Source organism: Harmonia axyridis, chromosome 3 (assembly GCF_914767665.1).
Source record: "Harmonia axyridis chromosome 3, icHarAxyr1.1, whole genome shotgun sequence".
Taxonomy (NCBI): Eukaryota; Metazoa; Arthropoda; class Insecta; order Coleoptera; family Coccinellidae; genus Harmonia; species Harmonia axyridis.
The window spans coordinates 26,890,436-26,908,692 of NC_059503.1; the positions used below are offsets into that span (position 1 = coordinate 26,890,436).

The 18,257-nt window shown below is 35.2% G+C and overlaps 1 protein-coding gene across 4 annotated transcripts in view; it reads right to left on the bottom strand.

Annotated features, from left to right (window-relative positions):
* The window catches only part of LOC123675742 (relaxin receptor 2-like), a 139,341-nt gene that overhangs the window by 105,140 nt on the left and 15,944 nt on the right, over nt 1-18,257 (bottom strand). For all 4 annotated transcript variants that reach the window (XM_045611231.1, XM_045611232.1, XM_045611234.1 and 1 more), the window contains exon 2: nt 13,775-14,072. In XM_045611231.1, coding sequence (XP_045467187.1) covers nt 13,775-13,871 — 97 coding nt within the window. In that variant the 5' untranslated portion in view covers nt 13,872-14,072. The remainder of the gene's footprint in view (nt 1-13,774; nt 14,073-18,257) is intronic.

The following is an 18,257-nucleotide window of genomic DNA, read 5'->3' on the forward strand; positions in this document are numbered from 1 at the left end:
GGAATTATAGCATGACATGATTTTATAGAATTCAATTGGAACCGCATGTTTGTGTAATCTATATCACCAATAATAGGCCAAAATTGAGTTGTTAACATCGTAACATCGTTGTAACCGCAATTTCAGCCGTTCCTAGGATATCTAATATATTCTCAATATTCAATGATGATGAATATTCATTCAACAGAGCGATCCCAATCAATGTCCCACTTCCCATTGCACTTCTTAAATACCTTTTCAGTCTCTTTACGGTAGTGTATTCAGAAAGTACCGATATTGAACTAAGTTCTGAATCGGGGAATTCTCGATAATTCCTTCTTACACATCTTGGGTTCACAGGTTATTTCCTAGATTATTTCGTTGCCTGTTTCTAAAACTATTTCTTATTTCTTATTAATTCAGTTATAGATGTAGAGTTATTACTCCGATCATTCAAACACGTGATAACACAAATTGATGTTTGAGAAATCTTTTACTCAACGGTTATTTTGAAGCATGAGGTTTCTACAGCTTCGGAACCTTGTCCGAATAACATAATTGCATATTTTCTGTGACCGAGCAATCCCAGCCTCCGTCGTCAACTCAGTCGGCTGCAGGAAATACTTTTGTAGGGCGTGTTCAACCATGACAATTCATACAAAGAAATATCATTATTTCTTTGTACCCCAAAAGCCACCCCCCTAGCTGCGCTAGTAAATTGAGTTACATTGCGTTATTTGTTCCACACACTCTGCTATGCAAGAATGAAAGAGATATTTCCATCATGTGTCTCAACTGTGAATTTTAAATGTTGGTTGAAATGATTAATTATAACCTACTTTTTTCTCTTCTAATCAATCATAAATGAGATTTTCGATACTCTTCAGCGCTGTTAAAATAGCATTCAAATATTAGTTTCACTGTCAACTAATTGTCACTAATGCTGATTTCACATCTCTAATAAGGTTAGATTAGGTCAGGCTAGTGGGTAGTATCATATGAGACTCTTCAGAGCTGTTAAGTTAGCCTTCAAATATTAGTTCTAATGTTGACTAATTGTCCCTAATGATAGTTATTCCACATTTTCTCGGGGTTGAAATACATATATGGAATTTCCGTAGTTCGAACGGGGATAAATGAATAATTCATAACACATAATATACAGTGTGATTCACCACGATAGACCTGTTAGACTCATTATAATTTTGTGCTGAAAATTTGCATGCTGGGGTTTGAGACAATGATCTTTCTGCCTAAAATATTTTCAGATCTCTACAATTTCCGGTTTTACCGGAAACACACTACACTTCCTTGTTTCAGATGACAGACCCAGTATATTATTGCATTGAAAGATAGCTTTTTCATGGAAATTTCAGCAATATGACATACCTTGGATAATAACTTAACAGTTCATGAGTTGATGGGATTCTTATGAAAAAAATGCTGGAGACGAGGACTCACATTTTTTTAAATTTCATCAGGAAAAGTTTTTTTGGAATAATGTTTATTATTTTCGATTTTGCAAATACGTAGTTTTATAAGACTGCTTTTGCGGTTTGGACCAAAAATGTACAGGATGATTATCACAGGATCATGAACTGAAATTCATCAAAACTCAAGATTTTCAAATTAGAACCTATTATTTTATAATTATTCCAGTCAGTTTTACGCATGAAAAGATGAAGGGGTTACTCAAGCAAACTTTATACTTAAAAAGAATAATTTAAGAGTGTCCGAGGAAGAACTTTGAATGAGGAAAAATCGCAATTTCTAACTATGTTCATGATCTTCTGATAAGCAGCCTATACATTCTTGGTCCAAACCGCAAACAGTCTGATAATATAACGTATTTACAGAATTCAAAATGAAAAAGGTTTTTTTCGAGAAAAACTTTAAAAATCCCATTAACTCATGAACCGTTCAGTTTTTATCACAAAGTATGGCATATTGCTAATATTGAAATTTAAAAATCTATTGAATGATACAGTACTATACTGGGAGCGCCATTCGAAATAAGGAAGTATTAGTCTGTTTCCGGTATAACCGAAATTGATAGAGATCTGAAAATATTTCAGGGAGAAAGATCATTGTCCCAAACCCCAGCATGCAAATTTTCAGCACAAAATTATGATTAGTTTTCCATAAACGTCTAATAGGACATCGCGGTGAATCATCCTGTATAATCTGCTGATTTCTCGATGAATTCAAGCGTTAAAGGCAATTTCGATATGAATGTGTTAAGCAGGTAGTCCAGAATTTTCAAGTCTAATATTAATTGAATATCCTGTATACAGCAGATTACACCTATTACAATGTATTCCCAATTACATGTCGTTCTGACGTTTATTCACTCTTCCAAAAAGATTCATTAACATTCTTACCCCTAACTTGAACGAAACTTGACAAAATAATGTGCTTCACAGAAATTCCCCAGGTCCCAAATGAGATGAAACTTGTCAACGACTCATTCAAGAGATCACTTCGAATTCCGTACTTTTAATAAACGCCGATGCGCTGCTAATAACGGTGTTGAAACTCTGAAAGAATGCCAACGATACCGCGTTTTTGTATTCCTTCCGAAGAGACATTCTACATCTTCCGATTTTCGTCCAATTTGGCGAGATCAAGAGGTCTATTCGCGGATGGAATTTTTTACCCGAAGGATCATAACGGCTCAACAGCTTGTACAACACTCCCCTTGATGTAAGAAGTATCAGACGTCCTTGCAGAGAAAAATGCTGTAGTTTTTTTAGAACGAAGATCTTCTTTTCTCAACCATTTACTCCACTGAATTTTTATCTGGAGTTTTTTTGTATTCCGTACCTCAATTTAACGAAGACAGCGTAATGCCTATAAATTAAAATGATAATTTGATATTGTACGGGCTGTATCATAAGTAATTGGAAATATTTCATTTACCGAGTCTTGAGCCCGAAATATAGAGTTACCCAAATTACCAACATGAAATTTGTCTCCTGTCTGAGATTTCATCTCAAAATTCATAAACTATTTATATCTCGTATACTAAAATTATTTTCATTTTCGGCAGGCGCTGTAGGTACTATATACGTGCCTAAATTATGCTGAGCTAAACAAAAGATGGGGACAAGTATCCCAAAATTCTAGACCACTGGCGACATTTAAATGTATCCCAATTTTTCGATTCTCCAATATTTTCTACTTCAATATTGTACTCGTCATTCAAGGCGATAAAGTATCCTAAAAAACATCCTAAAACTTATTCGTCAGCAATAGTAACTTCAACATCTACTATTTTCTTGACAGGGTTGAAGGTCAGGTTGTTGGAACAAGAACCACCTCTCAGACCATTGCCAACTTCTTATGAGACTTATCCCTTCTTGTCCATAGTGTTCTCGGATGTTCGCATAAAATCTTGTATCAGTGTTGTTCATTTCAAGTTAATTGAGTACCTCGGGAATACCAGAATGAGTTATTGGTTTGAGACCTTTCTTAATGATGAACTATTTTCTTGAAAGGGTTGAAGGTCAGGTTGTTGGAACATAAACCACCTCTCAGACCATTGCCAACTTCTTATGAGACTTATCCCTTCTTGTCCATAGTGTCCTCGGATGTTCGCATAAAACCTTGTGTCAGTGTTGTTCATTTCAAGTTAATTGAGTACCTCGGGAATACCAGAATGAGTTATTGGTTTGAGACCTTTCTTAATGACCTTCAACCCTGTCAAGAAAATAGTTCATCATTAAGAAAGGTCTCAAACCAATAACTCATTCTGGTATTCAACATCTACACCAGCATACATGAGCATCGTCGAAGAATAAGAAGACGATGATCTTTTACTTACTTACTATCTAACTTTATAATGAGTCTCCACTAGATTTCGAATAGAAATGAATAGGATTATTACAAGATTTTGTTGAAAAACATTTGGCTATGGACGATGAAAAATTTAGGAAATTTTGCCGTTTCAATAAAAAACAGTTCATTTCAATTTTGAGTTAATGAAGAACTCCACCAAGAACAACAAGAGATTGCATTTCTGGTGGAGGAAAACTATTATTGACATTATTAGGTTTATTCTATTTCATCCACATTTGAAATGTGTTATAATTCCAATGATCTGTTTCACTTTTTCCTCTTATTAGTACTACTCCTGAAAGCACTACAGGTATATTTTCTTTTGACCCTCATCATATATGTCACTCATTTGATATGTCAGGTGTTAAAAGGTCGGGTGAGAAAGGATTTAGAGTGCTAGTTCAATTTTTTTTCAGATTTGGATCATTAGATTGCAGTTATTATGCTAATTGAACTCGAATCAAAATAATCGTTCAGGTTCGTGTTAAACTTTAAATATTAAATACCTAAGAAGTATCGGAGAATCGAAAAATTAGTAAAATGAGTAAGATAACAATTCTGTCAGTAAAGATCAACTAGTCGCTTTCTCCCGTCGTACACCTCTGGTGGCATCCAGAAACGTTTATTTAGCATAATTCCGTAGGATTTATATTACCTACACTTCATGCCTAATGAAAATTATAAGTGAGATAGTGTTATTGCAAAGGGTTCACAAAATAGTTATTTATGCAACAAGTGCAAAAAGTGAATGTTTATTGCACTCGACGTGAAATTGTCCGACGAGGCCGTTAGGCCGAGTTGGGCAACACGTCGAGTGCAATAAACAATTTTTGCACGAGTTGCATACAACATTTTTTCTACGTTCATGCAAAAAGCAAAAAAATATTTATTGAGGTGCGGCACTAGGTGTAGGAAAATGAAAAGCGCAACTTGAATACTTCATTATTAATATCGGATCAGTTTTGATTAAGGAGTTATTCTCGGGAAGGCATTGTTTGTTTATCTTTGGCTGCTAACATTAATACAAAATAATATAAAATATGTGAACTGTTTAAAACGTATTGCCAATCTCACAGCATATCTGATAAATATGTAGTGGGTTTGAACGTTTATGTTTGTCATGATGACAGCACGTTGAAGTAGAATGACAGATGAGTGCAATAAAAACTTTATTTCACTAGTGCAATAAAGAACTTCTTTTTCCACTAAATATAGTTCAATAAAGTTTTGCTTTTTGCTTGAATGTAGAAAAAATTTATTATATTATAAATAAAATACCCTGCATCCAAGGCGGAAGAAACATTTTATCTAGATGATTTCTGTTGAATCTTCATTTTTTCCGGCTCTTAAAGTTTTTAATTTGAAATAGTTGCAATTACTTATGATACATCCTGTATATTTCATTAGATCAATTTTATATATCAAAATTAACGAGAAATTGTCATCCTTTGTCTATAGAAATCCAATGAACTTCTCGCAATATTTTCCATGATCATGGTTATACCTACACACAAGAATGTATTCTCGAAATTCTTTTTTTTTCTTTGGTGGTTGGCTCAACTTTTCCTTAAAGTCAAGCGATAGGCGGACTTATTAGTTTTCAGCGATTCATTCTATCAGTTCATCTAACGGTTTTATCAATTTTATCGAATAGTGAAACTCTGGTGAATTTTCCAATAAATAATGGAATTTCTTACGCCAAAACACCGACAATGGTACATAGTGCTCACGGTGACTCTTCTAGTACAGTCACGAAGAAGAAAGTATACGCATTGTGGCAAATTTTCGAAGGAAGTTTGAACAGATAACCAAAACCAAAAAATGTTTCGTTGTATTTCAATGAAGATAAAATTCCTCCTGAGTTAGCAATTGAATATTTCAGGTCATGTGGGCCAAAAAATTGAGCAAAACATTATTATATTGTTGATAAAGACATTCATTTTTTTTTACACAAAATTCATGAGACTCTAAAAAAGTTGTGTTTTTGCTGAACATAACAATAGTGAATAGGTTTAAAAAAACAAATTCTTCCTTGCATAATTTGGGTAGAAAATAAGGTAACTTTTCCCTTTTGGGTTCATTCAAGGTACAAAAACTCCCAAATTAGAATCTTTTGTCTCTGAATGAAAGAACTAAATTGGTTGCAGGAGGGCATAATAACGCACGTGGGGATGTAATTAACCCTCAGAAATCCGGGCTCGCATCAGTGGCACGAGAATAAAGAGAAATAATATATTTAATAACTTCAGGTATTCGTGTTCCCCCCAACAAATGGTCGTTCATATTTGACGTGCTCGAGCTTAGTCTTAACGATATGAAAATATTCAAACTAAAACTTTTTAACCTATTTTTGAGGTGTTTCTGTTATTCCCGATCTCTAACTCCAATTATAACTTATGGAGAGGACATTCCGGGATCTACTACATTAAAAAATACCGGGAATCGACCATTGTTTCTTTCTCTGCATGTGCGTTGTAGGAACTAGAGATGGTATCTAGAAAAAATTATGATGATTAAACGTTGCTTCTTTGTGAATTAAATTCTGAAATTTTGGATGTTATTATGCTGAATATTGGGAATTATTTGATTAATCAAATAAAAGTTTATCAATTATTATTCCATAATGGATTCTGAAAGTAAAAATGTTATGGCCTGTTGGTTCATTCCGAATTGGTTATGTGGAGATCCTTCTTTGGGACTCTTTCTTTAATACTTATCCTACCAGATATTAACGATACGAAACAGGTATATTCGATTGAAATAAAAGACACTACTAAGGAAGCTTAAATATCGGCGATAATAATAATAATAATAATAACAGTACTTTATTGCATATGCAACTGGCCATCGACCAAGGGTCCTTCAGCCTGTATTTTAACAATTTTTGGTACATTGAATTTGTTTAAGGTAAAAGGTTATTATTATTTCATTTTTTTCATATCAAACTTTTGATCTTTGCTATAAGTGGGAGTTCTGGATGTTTTCTCTTAGATGTATTCCTTCTGTCTTCCTGGTATTGAGAAATCACTTCATCCAACTGGAGTAACCTATTATAGAATGCCTTATTCAGTCTGTTCATTCTTATCTCAATAGGTTCTATTCTGGTATTCAGATAAAGTAGACTGTTTGGAGGATTATGAAGTGGATTTCTAGGATGTCTCATTCGGGTTATGGTTCTCAATGCGGTGGTTTCTGCTACTGTGAGATTTTTAATTGCTGGAGGCTTGCAGTTGGCAAACACTGGGTGTGCGTATTCTAATAAAGGTCTACAGATTGTTTTATATATTATTGATGCACTTTTGATGTTAATGCCTTGCTTTCTGTAAACTAATTTGGAAAAATATTTGGCTCTTGATATTGTTTTTCTCTTCATCTACTTGGTGTGTAGGTTGAAGTTCAATTTACAATCAATGTTCATTCCAAGGTATTTGATTGCAGGTACAGGTTTTATGCTTTTTCCATTAATCTTCAAAGTTGGTGATGCAGGAGAGATTTTGTGGTCGAAAATTATAAACTGCGACTTGTCTGGATTAATCTTCATTCTCCATTTCCGGAACCAGTTGGAGAGTTCATCAAGGAGTTCTTGAAGCTTCTGTGTGCAAGTTTTTAATGTTTTTGCATGGGATACCAGAGTTGTGTCGTCTGCAAATTGCAAAATGTAAAGGGAGTTCATATTTTCTCGGATGATATCATGGCAAAAGAAATTGAAGAGTAGTGTCGAAAGAGGAGAACCTTGAGGAGTGCCTTGCTCAGGTAGAAAGTAAAAGGACGTAAATAATCCAACTTTGACAGCCAATGTCCTGCCCTCCAGGAAGTGCTTACACAGTTTAATGAGATGGGGTGGGAGGTTGATTTTATGCAACTTGTAGAGTAGTCCTCTATGCCATATACAGTCGAAGGCTTTTTGTATATCAAGACTCAATACTGCAGACTTCATTTCCTTTAATGTTGAGTTCTGTATATTGGATGTGAGAATGGTGAGAGGGTGGTATGTAGATCTTTTGTTCCTGAATCCAAATTGGCACTGCGGTATATGTTGTTCGATATCAGTTGAAAGAATTGACCTGATTATTTTTTCATAAAGTTTTCCAAGTACAGGTAATAAGGTAATGGGTCTGTAATTCTCAAATCTCTGTCTGTCCATATTGGCCTTGGGAATATTAATGATGTGTCCTGTTTTCCATATAGCAGGGAATATGCACTCATTCAAGCAGAATTCGTAAATTTTTATAAGATGTTTATGCACCGTATCATCTAGTTTCTTCAGAACAATCCATGGAATATTATCATCGCCTGGAGAGCTGTTTTTTGAACTATGTAGTAGTTGGTAGTAGTCTTCTTCTTCTATTGATATTGGTTCCACACTGTCATCTTGTCTTCTGAAATAACTATCATACCATTCATCTATTTGAGCTCTATTGCTGCTATCAAAGAGGTTGTCGTCGGTAAATTTATATCTTTTTTTGTAGTTCGGCGATAATATTTAATCGTTTAAGTAAAAATTGAGTCAAACCTGTAGAATATCACATCCTGATATTTGGCAGACAACAAAAAGTATCGGTAGTGAAAAGAGTAACTTGGTGAATTAGTATTGTTTATATCTTGCAAACTCAAGCAAACCGCTATATTTAACTTATATTATAGTCAGGAGATCTAATTGAATATATTTCAATGAATATCTCACTGACATCTTCGAGATCCCAAAAGTTATCAAATTATGTATGTTTTTCATCCTTATTATATGACCCAGAAGCTAAAAACATGAGCAAACTGCATCTGTCACCTTAGGCGTAAGAATAGTCATATAATATATTATTACACAGTAGAAATTTTATGTCACCATCCGCTAGACTACAACTCAGTAGGTTGGCACTCATAAAAACTATTTATAAAATATAAATAAAATTCAATTCTAATTCGACTAAAATACTGACAATAAAAACTCACCATGATTCTGTGAACTGAAACATCAACTAAAAGTCCACGTGGTATCCCCCAAAAAGAGCCTCTACTCATCTGTCATTATATTTAGGCGATAGACGCCTCTACCAGCTTCACGATCTGTCAAACGTCAGATTTAAACGGCACGTGGTCAAACCCCAAGGAACGCGCCTCATTAATTTTTTCCCTCGTCGAATATCCGGAGAGAAAAACTGGGGATCGAATTCGGCAGGACGGACCGTTTTGATTGATCGACTATATCGTCAGGATGGGCCTTCGGTCTTAACGAACGCTTCATTTATCGCGGCAATGATAGATGGCGGAAGGACAGCGAAACATGCCGTGAAGCTTGACCTTTCATTGTTCAGAAGTTCAATCATCAATACAACTTGCGCCAACTTTCACTCGAGGCCCACTTAGTATCAACCGACCCCTGTGTGTATATTTTGTTAATTTATTTCTGTGTTCTGTTAGGTTAGGTTATGAAAATATAATGATCTTCTATGTTTAATAGTATTCGACGTGGAGACTAGAATTTCAATAGACGAATGAATAGATGATTCTTATAAGAGTATTTGATAATAAATTATAAAAGATCATTCTATTTTCATTGGAATAATCCATTATATTCAATAAAAGAAACATAACAATTACTGTATTGATATATGAGATATACCTACCTATTGGTCAGATCTACCCAGAGTTTCTCAACGATCTTTCTATCATTTAATTAGTGACAAAGGATAGTGTTTTGGAATGATTTTCGATATTTTTCAGTATTCAAAGAGTAGTTTCGTTGTTAACTAATTGTCAATAATGCTAGTTACACATCTCTTATAAGATTAGGCGAGGTTAGGCACTAGCCTAACCTCACCTCTGAAGACTCTGAAGAGTCTCATATGATACTACCCACTAGGGTAGTATCATATGAGACTCTTCAGAGCTGTTAAGTTAGCCTCCAAATATTACTTCCACTGTTGACTAATTGTCCACCGTGATGGCCCTTTAGATGTTTACGGAAAGCTAATAATTATTTTGCTGGAAATTTACATGCCGGGGTTTGAGACAATGATTTTTCTCTATGAAATATTTTCAGATCTCTACAAATTCTGGTTATACCGGAAACAGACTACTACTTCCTCATTTCAAATGGCACATCCAATATATTATTGCATCATTAGATAGTTTTTCTATGACCATTTCGGCAATATGCTATGCCTTTGGTTGAAACACTACGGTTCATGAGTTGATGGGATTCTAATGAAAAAAATGATGGCGATGAGGACCCATGTTTTTTTTCCAATATTTTCACAGCAAAAGATTTTTCTGTAAAAACCTTTTTCATTTTCGATTTTGCAAATACGTAGTTTGATGAGGCTGTTTTCTGTTTGGACCTTGATATTCATAAAACTCAATATTTTCAAATTAGAATTTGACTTCACAATAAAAAATCTGGATCCTACATCAATATGCGAAAAACGTATTACTTTGTTATCAGTTCAAATCATTGATGCACCGTAAATCATATTTTAATTAATCGTTAGGGGAACAAATCCATAACACTCCCAATACCTATTTGAAAAAATTTATGGTTCAGTAGTAAGCATGAAACTAATAATCGATAAATATAAATCAATTTCAACACCTGCGAAAATAGTGTCACAAGTTGAACCTCACATGTCCTTAAATACAGGGTCCGGCAAAAAAAACCTCCCTGATTTCAATAGGCATTTGCAAAAAGAATAAGAAACATATAGAACAATTACTTATATTTGTGAATAGCCTATATGATGCCATTTTACATCACTTAGTACACTTTACTTGGTTTTGAAAATTATGTCTGATGAATGATGTCCCCCATTGTTAAGACATTCACGAAGTCTTTCCCTGAAGTTGTCCATAGTTCTTCGTGTAACTTCCCTTGGAATGGCTGCCACTTCCTGCCTAATGGCATCTTTTAGTTCTTGCAGAGTTCTGTGACGATGTTTGTACACTTCAGCCTTTAGGTACCCCCACAGAAAGAAATCACAAGGTGATAAGTTGGGTGACCTTGGGGGCCAGGAAATGTCTCCTCTTAAAGAAACAAGACGTCCAGGGAACAACTCTCTTAACATTTCCATGGACCACCGAGCAGTGTGAGCTGTGGCTCCGTCCTGTTGGAACCAAACTTCTTCTTAGGCCATTAGGCAGGAAGTGGCAGCCATTCCAAGGGAAGTTACACGAAGAACTATGGACAACTTCAGGGAAAGACTTCGTGAATGTCTTAACAATGGGGGACATCATTTATCAGACATAATTTTCAAAACCAAGTAAAGTGTACTAAGTTATGTAAAATGGCATCATATAGGCTATTCACAAATATAAGTAATTGTTCTAAATGTTTCTTATTCTTTTTGCAAATGCCTATTGAAATCAGGGAGGTTTTTTGCTGGACCCTGTACTTATGTTTCTACTGATTAGATGTTAATTGAGGAATATCAGGCAACGTTAACTCAAATGGGCAAAATTATTTTTTGTAGGTTGTGCTATATAAACAATTCACAATACCTCTATAGAACGACAACTAAATCTAAATGCCATAGGAAACGTTTACAAATTATTTGATAAGCCCATCCATTTTAAATCACGGTAGATTCAAGAGGACTGATCACTACAAAAGTCACCCGTCAAATCTTAAACCTTTTGAAGAAAGAGTGTTCTAGATATCTTAGTAATACTCCCGCAACCCCCTTTTGGTGTTTATTACTCCTAAATAGTTGGTACATTTAGGTGTTTTTTCATCAACAATAACAACTACTGGTCACTTATGAAATTCTAAACAATTTCATTGCTTACAGCCAGAACAGAAAAAGTGTTATTCGAATCTGAAGGCATCAGTACATGCATTTAATTTGGTTGAACATACATAACTGATGGAAAAGAATAACACAAACCATGTACCTTCATTCTGTCAGCTTTATTGAAATGAACGTTGTGGCAGAGTAAATCCTGAAATGTAAATACTGTAATATTTACATAAGGGGAGGTCCCCTTCTCCCATCTCACTTTTAGTGGTGGTTTATCTCGTAATGGAACAAAACGCGGATAGTCGAATGTTCGCAAACACTCCTTTTCTATCGAAAGAGAAAAACCTGTCAGTTTTTCTTCAGAATATGTCATTCACCCTAATCCAATTAGAGGACCACACAACGAATCAACGGGAAATTTGCTTTTGGTGAATTTGCTTGAATCTTTCATGAGTTGTTGATCTCGTTTATTTATTTATTTACAAAAGAATACACACGGGTGATTTTCAGCCCCCCACTCTTAGGAAAAGTTGATTTTTTTCCACTTGTTGCATAATATAATATAATAATACTATTTGGAGAATTTTTTTCGAATATTTGAATCAATTCGAGTATGCATCGATTATTCATATAGCTGATTTTGAAGTCCACTACAGAGAGAAAAGATTGTTTTCAGCGGTCATTGAATACTCTTCTTGCGGATTCTGGAGCTGATTTGCTGAAAATCAAACAGCATGGAGAATGAAAGAAGCCTAAAACAGTTGCTGAAGGTTACGTGGAGAATTCCATAATTAATAAATAGAAAATTGCGACAACATCTTAGGAGATAATCACATGGACAATATGCAAAATATGTTACATAGGAAACTACGTTGTCAGCTGGGGTCATTATCACTAATTGCTCAAATTGTGTTATTATTATTCATAATAATTGATTAGTTGATTAATGAATTTATTGATCTTCATAGTATGTAGTACAACAAATTTGATTGCATATACAGGGTGTTTCCTAAACATGCGGCAAAAATTCAGGGGGTTGTTCCTTGGACTATTTTAAGCATGTTTTGTCCTTGGATGATTTTTGAAAAACCTCTTTGTTTCGAAGATACAGGGCGAACAACATTTTTTTTGCACCAGCGCATTCACATACGGAGATCGCTGGATTGGAAGAGGTGGACCTCATTTATGGCCTGCTCGTTCCCCGTTCCTATGGGGCCATCTAAAATCATTAGTTTATACCACTCCAGTAGAAAATGTGGAAGACTTGCGAAATCGGATCATTGCTGGGTGTAACTTAATAAGAAATGATCCTGGTGTTTTTGAAAGGGTTCGGCAGTCAATGAGGAGAAGATTGGATGCTTGTATGCTGGCTAGAGGTGGTCATTTTCAACAGTTTTTGTAGGTTGAGTTGAATTTTCATGTAATTTTTCATAATAAAATGTTATTATCTGAAATTTTGTTTCCCCTATATCTTCGAAACAAATAGGTTTTTCAAAAATCATCAAAGGACAAAATATTCTTAGAATAGTCCAAGGAACAACCCCCTGAATTTTTGCCGCATGTTTAGGAAACACCCTGTATAGGTAAAGAAGTACATAGTTCAAGTAGTTCAGTCTTACATTGATTCGGTATTTTTCACAATCAATGACGAAATTTACTTTTCATCAACAGTATCGGCCAGTGCCGCAAACACACGAGCGAGAAAAGGACTTTCTCCACATGCTGCACACTATACTTTTCCTACAACTGCACAAATTTCACCAATTGAAAAAATGTTGGTTGGCAGAACTGATTTCTTTAAGGCAAATTGATGAATTGATAGATAAAGCCGTGGCGGAAAGTTCGGAGTACCAACATATAATAATAAAATAAAACCATGAAAACTGTGCGTTTCTGATAGATTCTCGCACGATTTTGTTCTACAAGACGTGGAAGAATGAACAGAATAACCACAGAATTAGAGAAATAATATTTCTCACAGTATGAGCAATACATAGTTTTGAAATTGAGTAAGCTATGAACACTACGCTACTTTTCATAGCAGTTGTAGGAAAAAGTGATTTTTAGCAACCTCTATAATCTAAACATTCTAAACGGTCGAATTTAGAGCGATGATGCAATGATGACAAATCCGAGTTCTGTAACATATAAAATATTCAAGTAAATTCACCAATTTCCCTTTGATGCGGTGCGTGGCCCTTTGTGCATTTCTAAACAATGAAAAAACTCACCTTCCTGTTTCCACTTTTGACCCTGGGTCGTTGTTGCGGTCAGTAGAACGAGAGGGAGAAAAACCCCCCAAAGGAGGTGTTGGGCCTCGTGTGTCATCGTCTGACTCAATCAAGGAAGGCCTCAGCGGTAAATCCTCATACGCTCGTTGACGTTAAACGGTCGTTTTCCCGGCTCCACTTCATTTTCGCGATTTTCCGCGGACGCGTGTGATCACTGCTGGATGATTGATCCCCTCATTTAATGTGACGATGTCCTGTCTCTGTTTCTGTCCAACCCGCGGTTCTGGATGACGGCCACCTGAAAAAGGAGAACGATTACTGTTATCTCTTTGTGAATCGCATCGCTGCCGTTTGGATGATCTGGGCTTTTACAGTATGGTCTAGATGGTTGGTTAGTTGGTTCGCGATGGCCACTTGTGACTTTTTGATTTTGAAGACACATGATTTTTTCGAACATAAAGACCTGCAGGGCCGCCGTTAGGTGGCCCAACTCTAGGGGCGCGAAGTCAGTTAAAACAATTTTTTTTTAGCGAAAATATTAATTTTTGTGGTGATTGACAATTGCCGAGTGATGATTTTATTGAAATCGACTGGAAGCTCTGAACTAATACAATAATACAAATAGGTACTAAAATGTTCTTTCAAGAACAATGTCGTCTTTTTAATATATAGGGCGTAGTACTTTCAAACAATATCAAGGCGTTTTTTGATGAAATAGACAAAATCCTCTGATAAATTTGACAAAAAACGATTTCGTATGAAAAGATGCCTGGGAGGAATAACAGAGGCTATTCAAAAGAAAAATCGAGGAACCGCAGTTTTAAATACAACTTATTAAATCGAAAAAACTTTGAAAAATATTTAGTAATCAATGGTTGTTCTACAAAGCCCCCACTGAAAGAAAAATAAATGAAATAACAAAACCTATAAATTCAAATTTAAATTCGAAAATAACAGTAAACGAAGGTATAATTAGACCATAATTTCTGGCGGCGGCCCTGAGACCAGCATGCAAAAATAAAATCGATACACTGACAGAAATCCATCTTCCATTAATGAAGCACTTAACTAAAGTTTATTCATTCACAACTATTACAGCAAATTCATATTTAATATATTCACTTATTGTTAAATTATGCATTCAAAAAAGTAGTAGTGAATAAAATATTTGTTCACAAGGTATATTTAATGATATTCAATTCATTTCGGAAGTAAGTACCTTACATATTATATAAACTCATGTTGTCCCCACACACAACATACACTCTTGCCGCCCTCCCTATCAACCCAAAACTTGTTGAATGTAATATGACAATTTTTTGTGTGTGTCGAATATTCACACCTAATATTCGAATATTCTTATCAAATAAATGAAAACAATAAACCAGCAAAAAATTTTTTTTTCGGGAGAACACAGGTGTTTTCGAAGTTAATCAGTTTTTAGTGATTAACGAGAGTTGTAAAAATGTAATATTGAGAATATTCTGTGGAAAATGCCGGGACATCCAATTTCTCAGTTTGACCGGATAAGAATAGTAGCCCTACATCAAAAAGCATTGTGGAACTACCAGATTGAGCAGCGTTTGAATATTCCACATACTTTTGTGAGGCGCATAGTGGCCTTTTTTCTGAAAACCGGCAGCGTTGCCTGGAGATCGGTGCCTGGTCGACCCAGAGTAATATCTGCCAGGAAAGACCATTAGAAGCAAATTTTACTCGAAACAATCGAACGGTATCTAACAGTCCTTCGAAGACATTTTTTTGAGGACCTTTAGACGGGTAGTCTCAACCAGTACCATAAGGAGACGGTTGCATTCCACATATTCAAGGACAAGAAGACCTTTAAGAGTACCTCAGCTATTACCTGAACATAGGGCTACCCATCGGCATTGGCAAAACACCACCAAGACTGGCTTTTACGATAATTGCGCTATGTTCTTTTTTTGGATGAGCCACGATTCAGTTTACAAAGTGATAGTCGACGAGAAAGGGTTTTTAAGAGGTCCAGCCATATTAGAGTGACTCAATTTGCCCTGGAAGTTATGCCCTTTCAAGACGGTCGCCATATTCCTCTTATGATCGTTAAACGAACGATGAATGGTGTCATCTACGTAGAAAACATCATTGAACCAATTATTGTCTGTGCAAGGAATTTGGAGATAATTTCAATTATAAGGATGATAACGCCCCCCACGATGCTCATGAAGGGTTCAAGAGAACTGTTAAGTTTTGATCAAGATTCGTAGAACTAAGCGCCGCCATTGTCCAAGGACCCCTGAAGTTAGTTATAGATAATTCCACGCACTTTATGAGTGCGCTGCGCGAAGTCGTCCTTTAATGACGGCTGGCTATAATGATAATTTAACTATGTCCGTTTTATCTGTAGCACTTCTATGTTCTTAACCCTTTTCGATGGTTCGACAAAAAGGTCGAGGTGGGGTAAAAAAATCGAACCGTCACTTCAATGAATTCGAGTTCAAGTCAGTTCAGTATATTCAACACACAGTCTAGTAAGTACAAGTCAAGTACAGTTTAGTATAGTTCGTCGTTGCTCTCGCCCCTTGGCCCCCTTGAGACACAGTGTTCAGCTTGCACATTTCAAGTTAGTTAAATATTGGCCTTGTCGCCACGTGGTTAGAAAAGACCCTTCAGTCGGTCACCAAAATCTTTGTTAGTACCCAAGTCGGTAAATTGTTATTGGATAAGTGCGTGGAACTGATTCATAGTTTTCGATAACTAGTTAAGCGAATCTTGTGACGTGTACATTGTGTAATTGTATATATAAACCTACTTCAATAAATAGTGTGGAAAATTTCATGGTCCTTCGAACTTCATAAACCAGTACCTTACAGTCCAATTTATGTATGGATGTTCTCATCTATTAGCTACAAGAACAATATCCAGAAAATGAACTGGCCAGAAAACTCGCCAGACATTAATCCAATTGAGCACGTATGTGATTACTTAGGCAGAGCAATATCCAATCGCCAAAACCCACGTTCAACTTTTCAGGAATCGAGTTTAGCCCTTCAGGAAGAATTTACACTCAGCTATATTTAATTTCAATCGAATACATAGTTATTCAGCATTATTGAATGGAATAATTCATGGAAATGCGAATGAATTCTATATTTCCATTGAATAAATATTTATCTGTCAATATGATCCATGAATGATTTATTAATTATGATACAATTTCGATAATATCAGATGAATACTTCTTTCAGTGTAATGAAACCAATGCAATGAATACAAAGCTGATAACAAAACGAAGAAAGATCAAGAAACTGGAATAAGATTGACTTCCACTAGTATGCAAAGAGCAAATTTGAGATCAAAGTCACATCATCTAAAAATTTAATAATACAACGATGATGAATAGTGAAATCAAGCCTTTGCTTGATTGAACAGAATTTTCATCGTATCTTTATGTTGATTTCTCTTTAGAAATTAACATAAAGATACGATGAAAATTCTGTTCTATCAGAGTCGATGGTTCTCATTTCGAAGATATTTACTAATCATAATTGATACCTGGATTAATGAACATTTCTTAAATATTTTTTCCAACAAACCTGTATCGGGTGTCCCAAATTCGTTATGAAAAAAATGTAATGTCGGAGAATTAATTTAGTAAAAACCGCAACCTAATAAATTCAACTGTTCTTGAACTATAAGAGTAAATTGGAAAATGGCATAACTGGTGCTAGAATTATGAAACAAAAACATTCTACAGGCACTTTTTTCAGTAGAATCCATTGGTTTCATCATTTTTTTCATTGCATTTAGTTTTGAAGTTACGATAACTTGTGATTTTTGAATATGAACCATAATTTCTTTAACAAATTAGACCGTTTTTAACAAGCATTTTTTCATTGAATCACATGCAACATGAAGTGTTTCTCTTTACATCACATCGTTGAAAAAAGCAACTGTCGAAAAAGTTTTCAAAAACATTCGAACAAATCAACTTTTAATCATTTCTTCTATTCGCTCTCGAATTCAGAAAAATTTACTGGAAGATTACATTACAAATGATGTGAAATTTGCAGTTTCACACCTATCAAAACCAAAATTTCAGAGGGGCGAGTTCGGATAGGTCAATAAAAAGAATGTTATTAGAGGTTTTTGTTTTTGTCCCAAAATTATTTGAAAGGTCAAAAAACTCAATCATCGGCAATTATTAGTTCACGGAAGGTCGAACATGAAACAAATCGCTCGCAAAGTTGAATTAATGAGAACGCCTATAGATTCGTTATTCCGTCACGGCTGCAGTAGTCGATTTGTTTTGAAATCTGCAAATCGATCTTGTGATTAAATAAACTGGTCGACGGTATGATTGATAGACGGCAGATTGTTCTTTCTAGTGGGAACATTTTCAATTATACTGTTCGAAGCGATAGAACAGACCAGCGAAGGAATTCACCGAATCGGAAAACTATATTTAGACCTCTGTTACCTTTCATTGCCAATTTACGTGCTT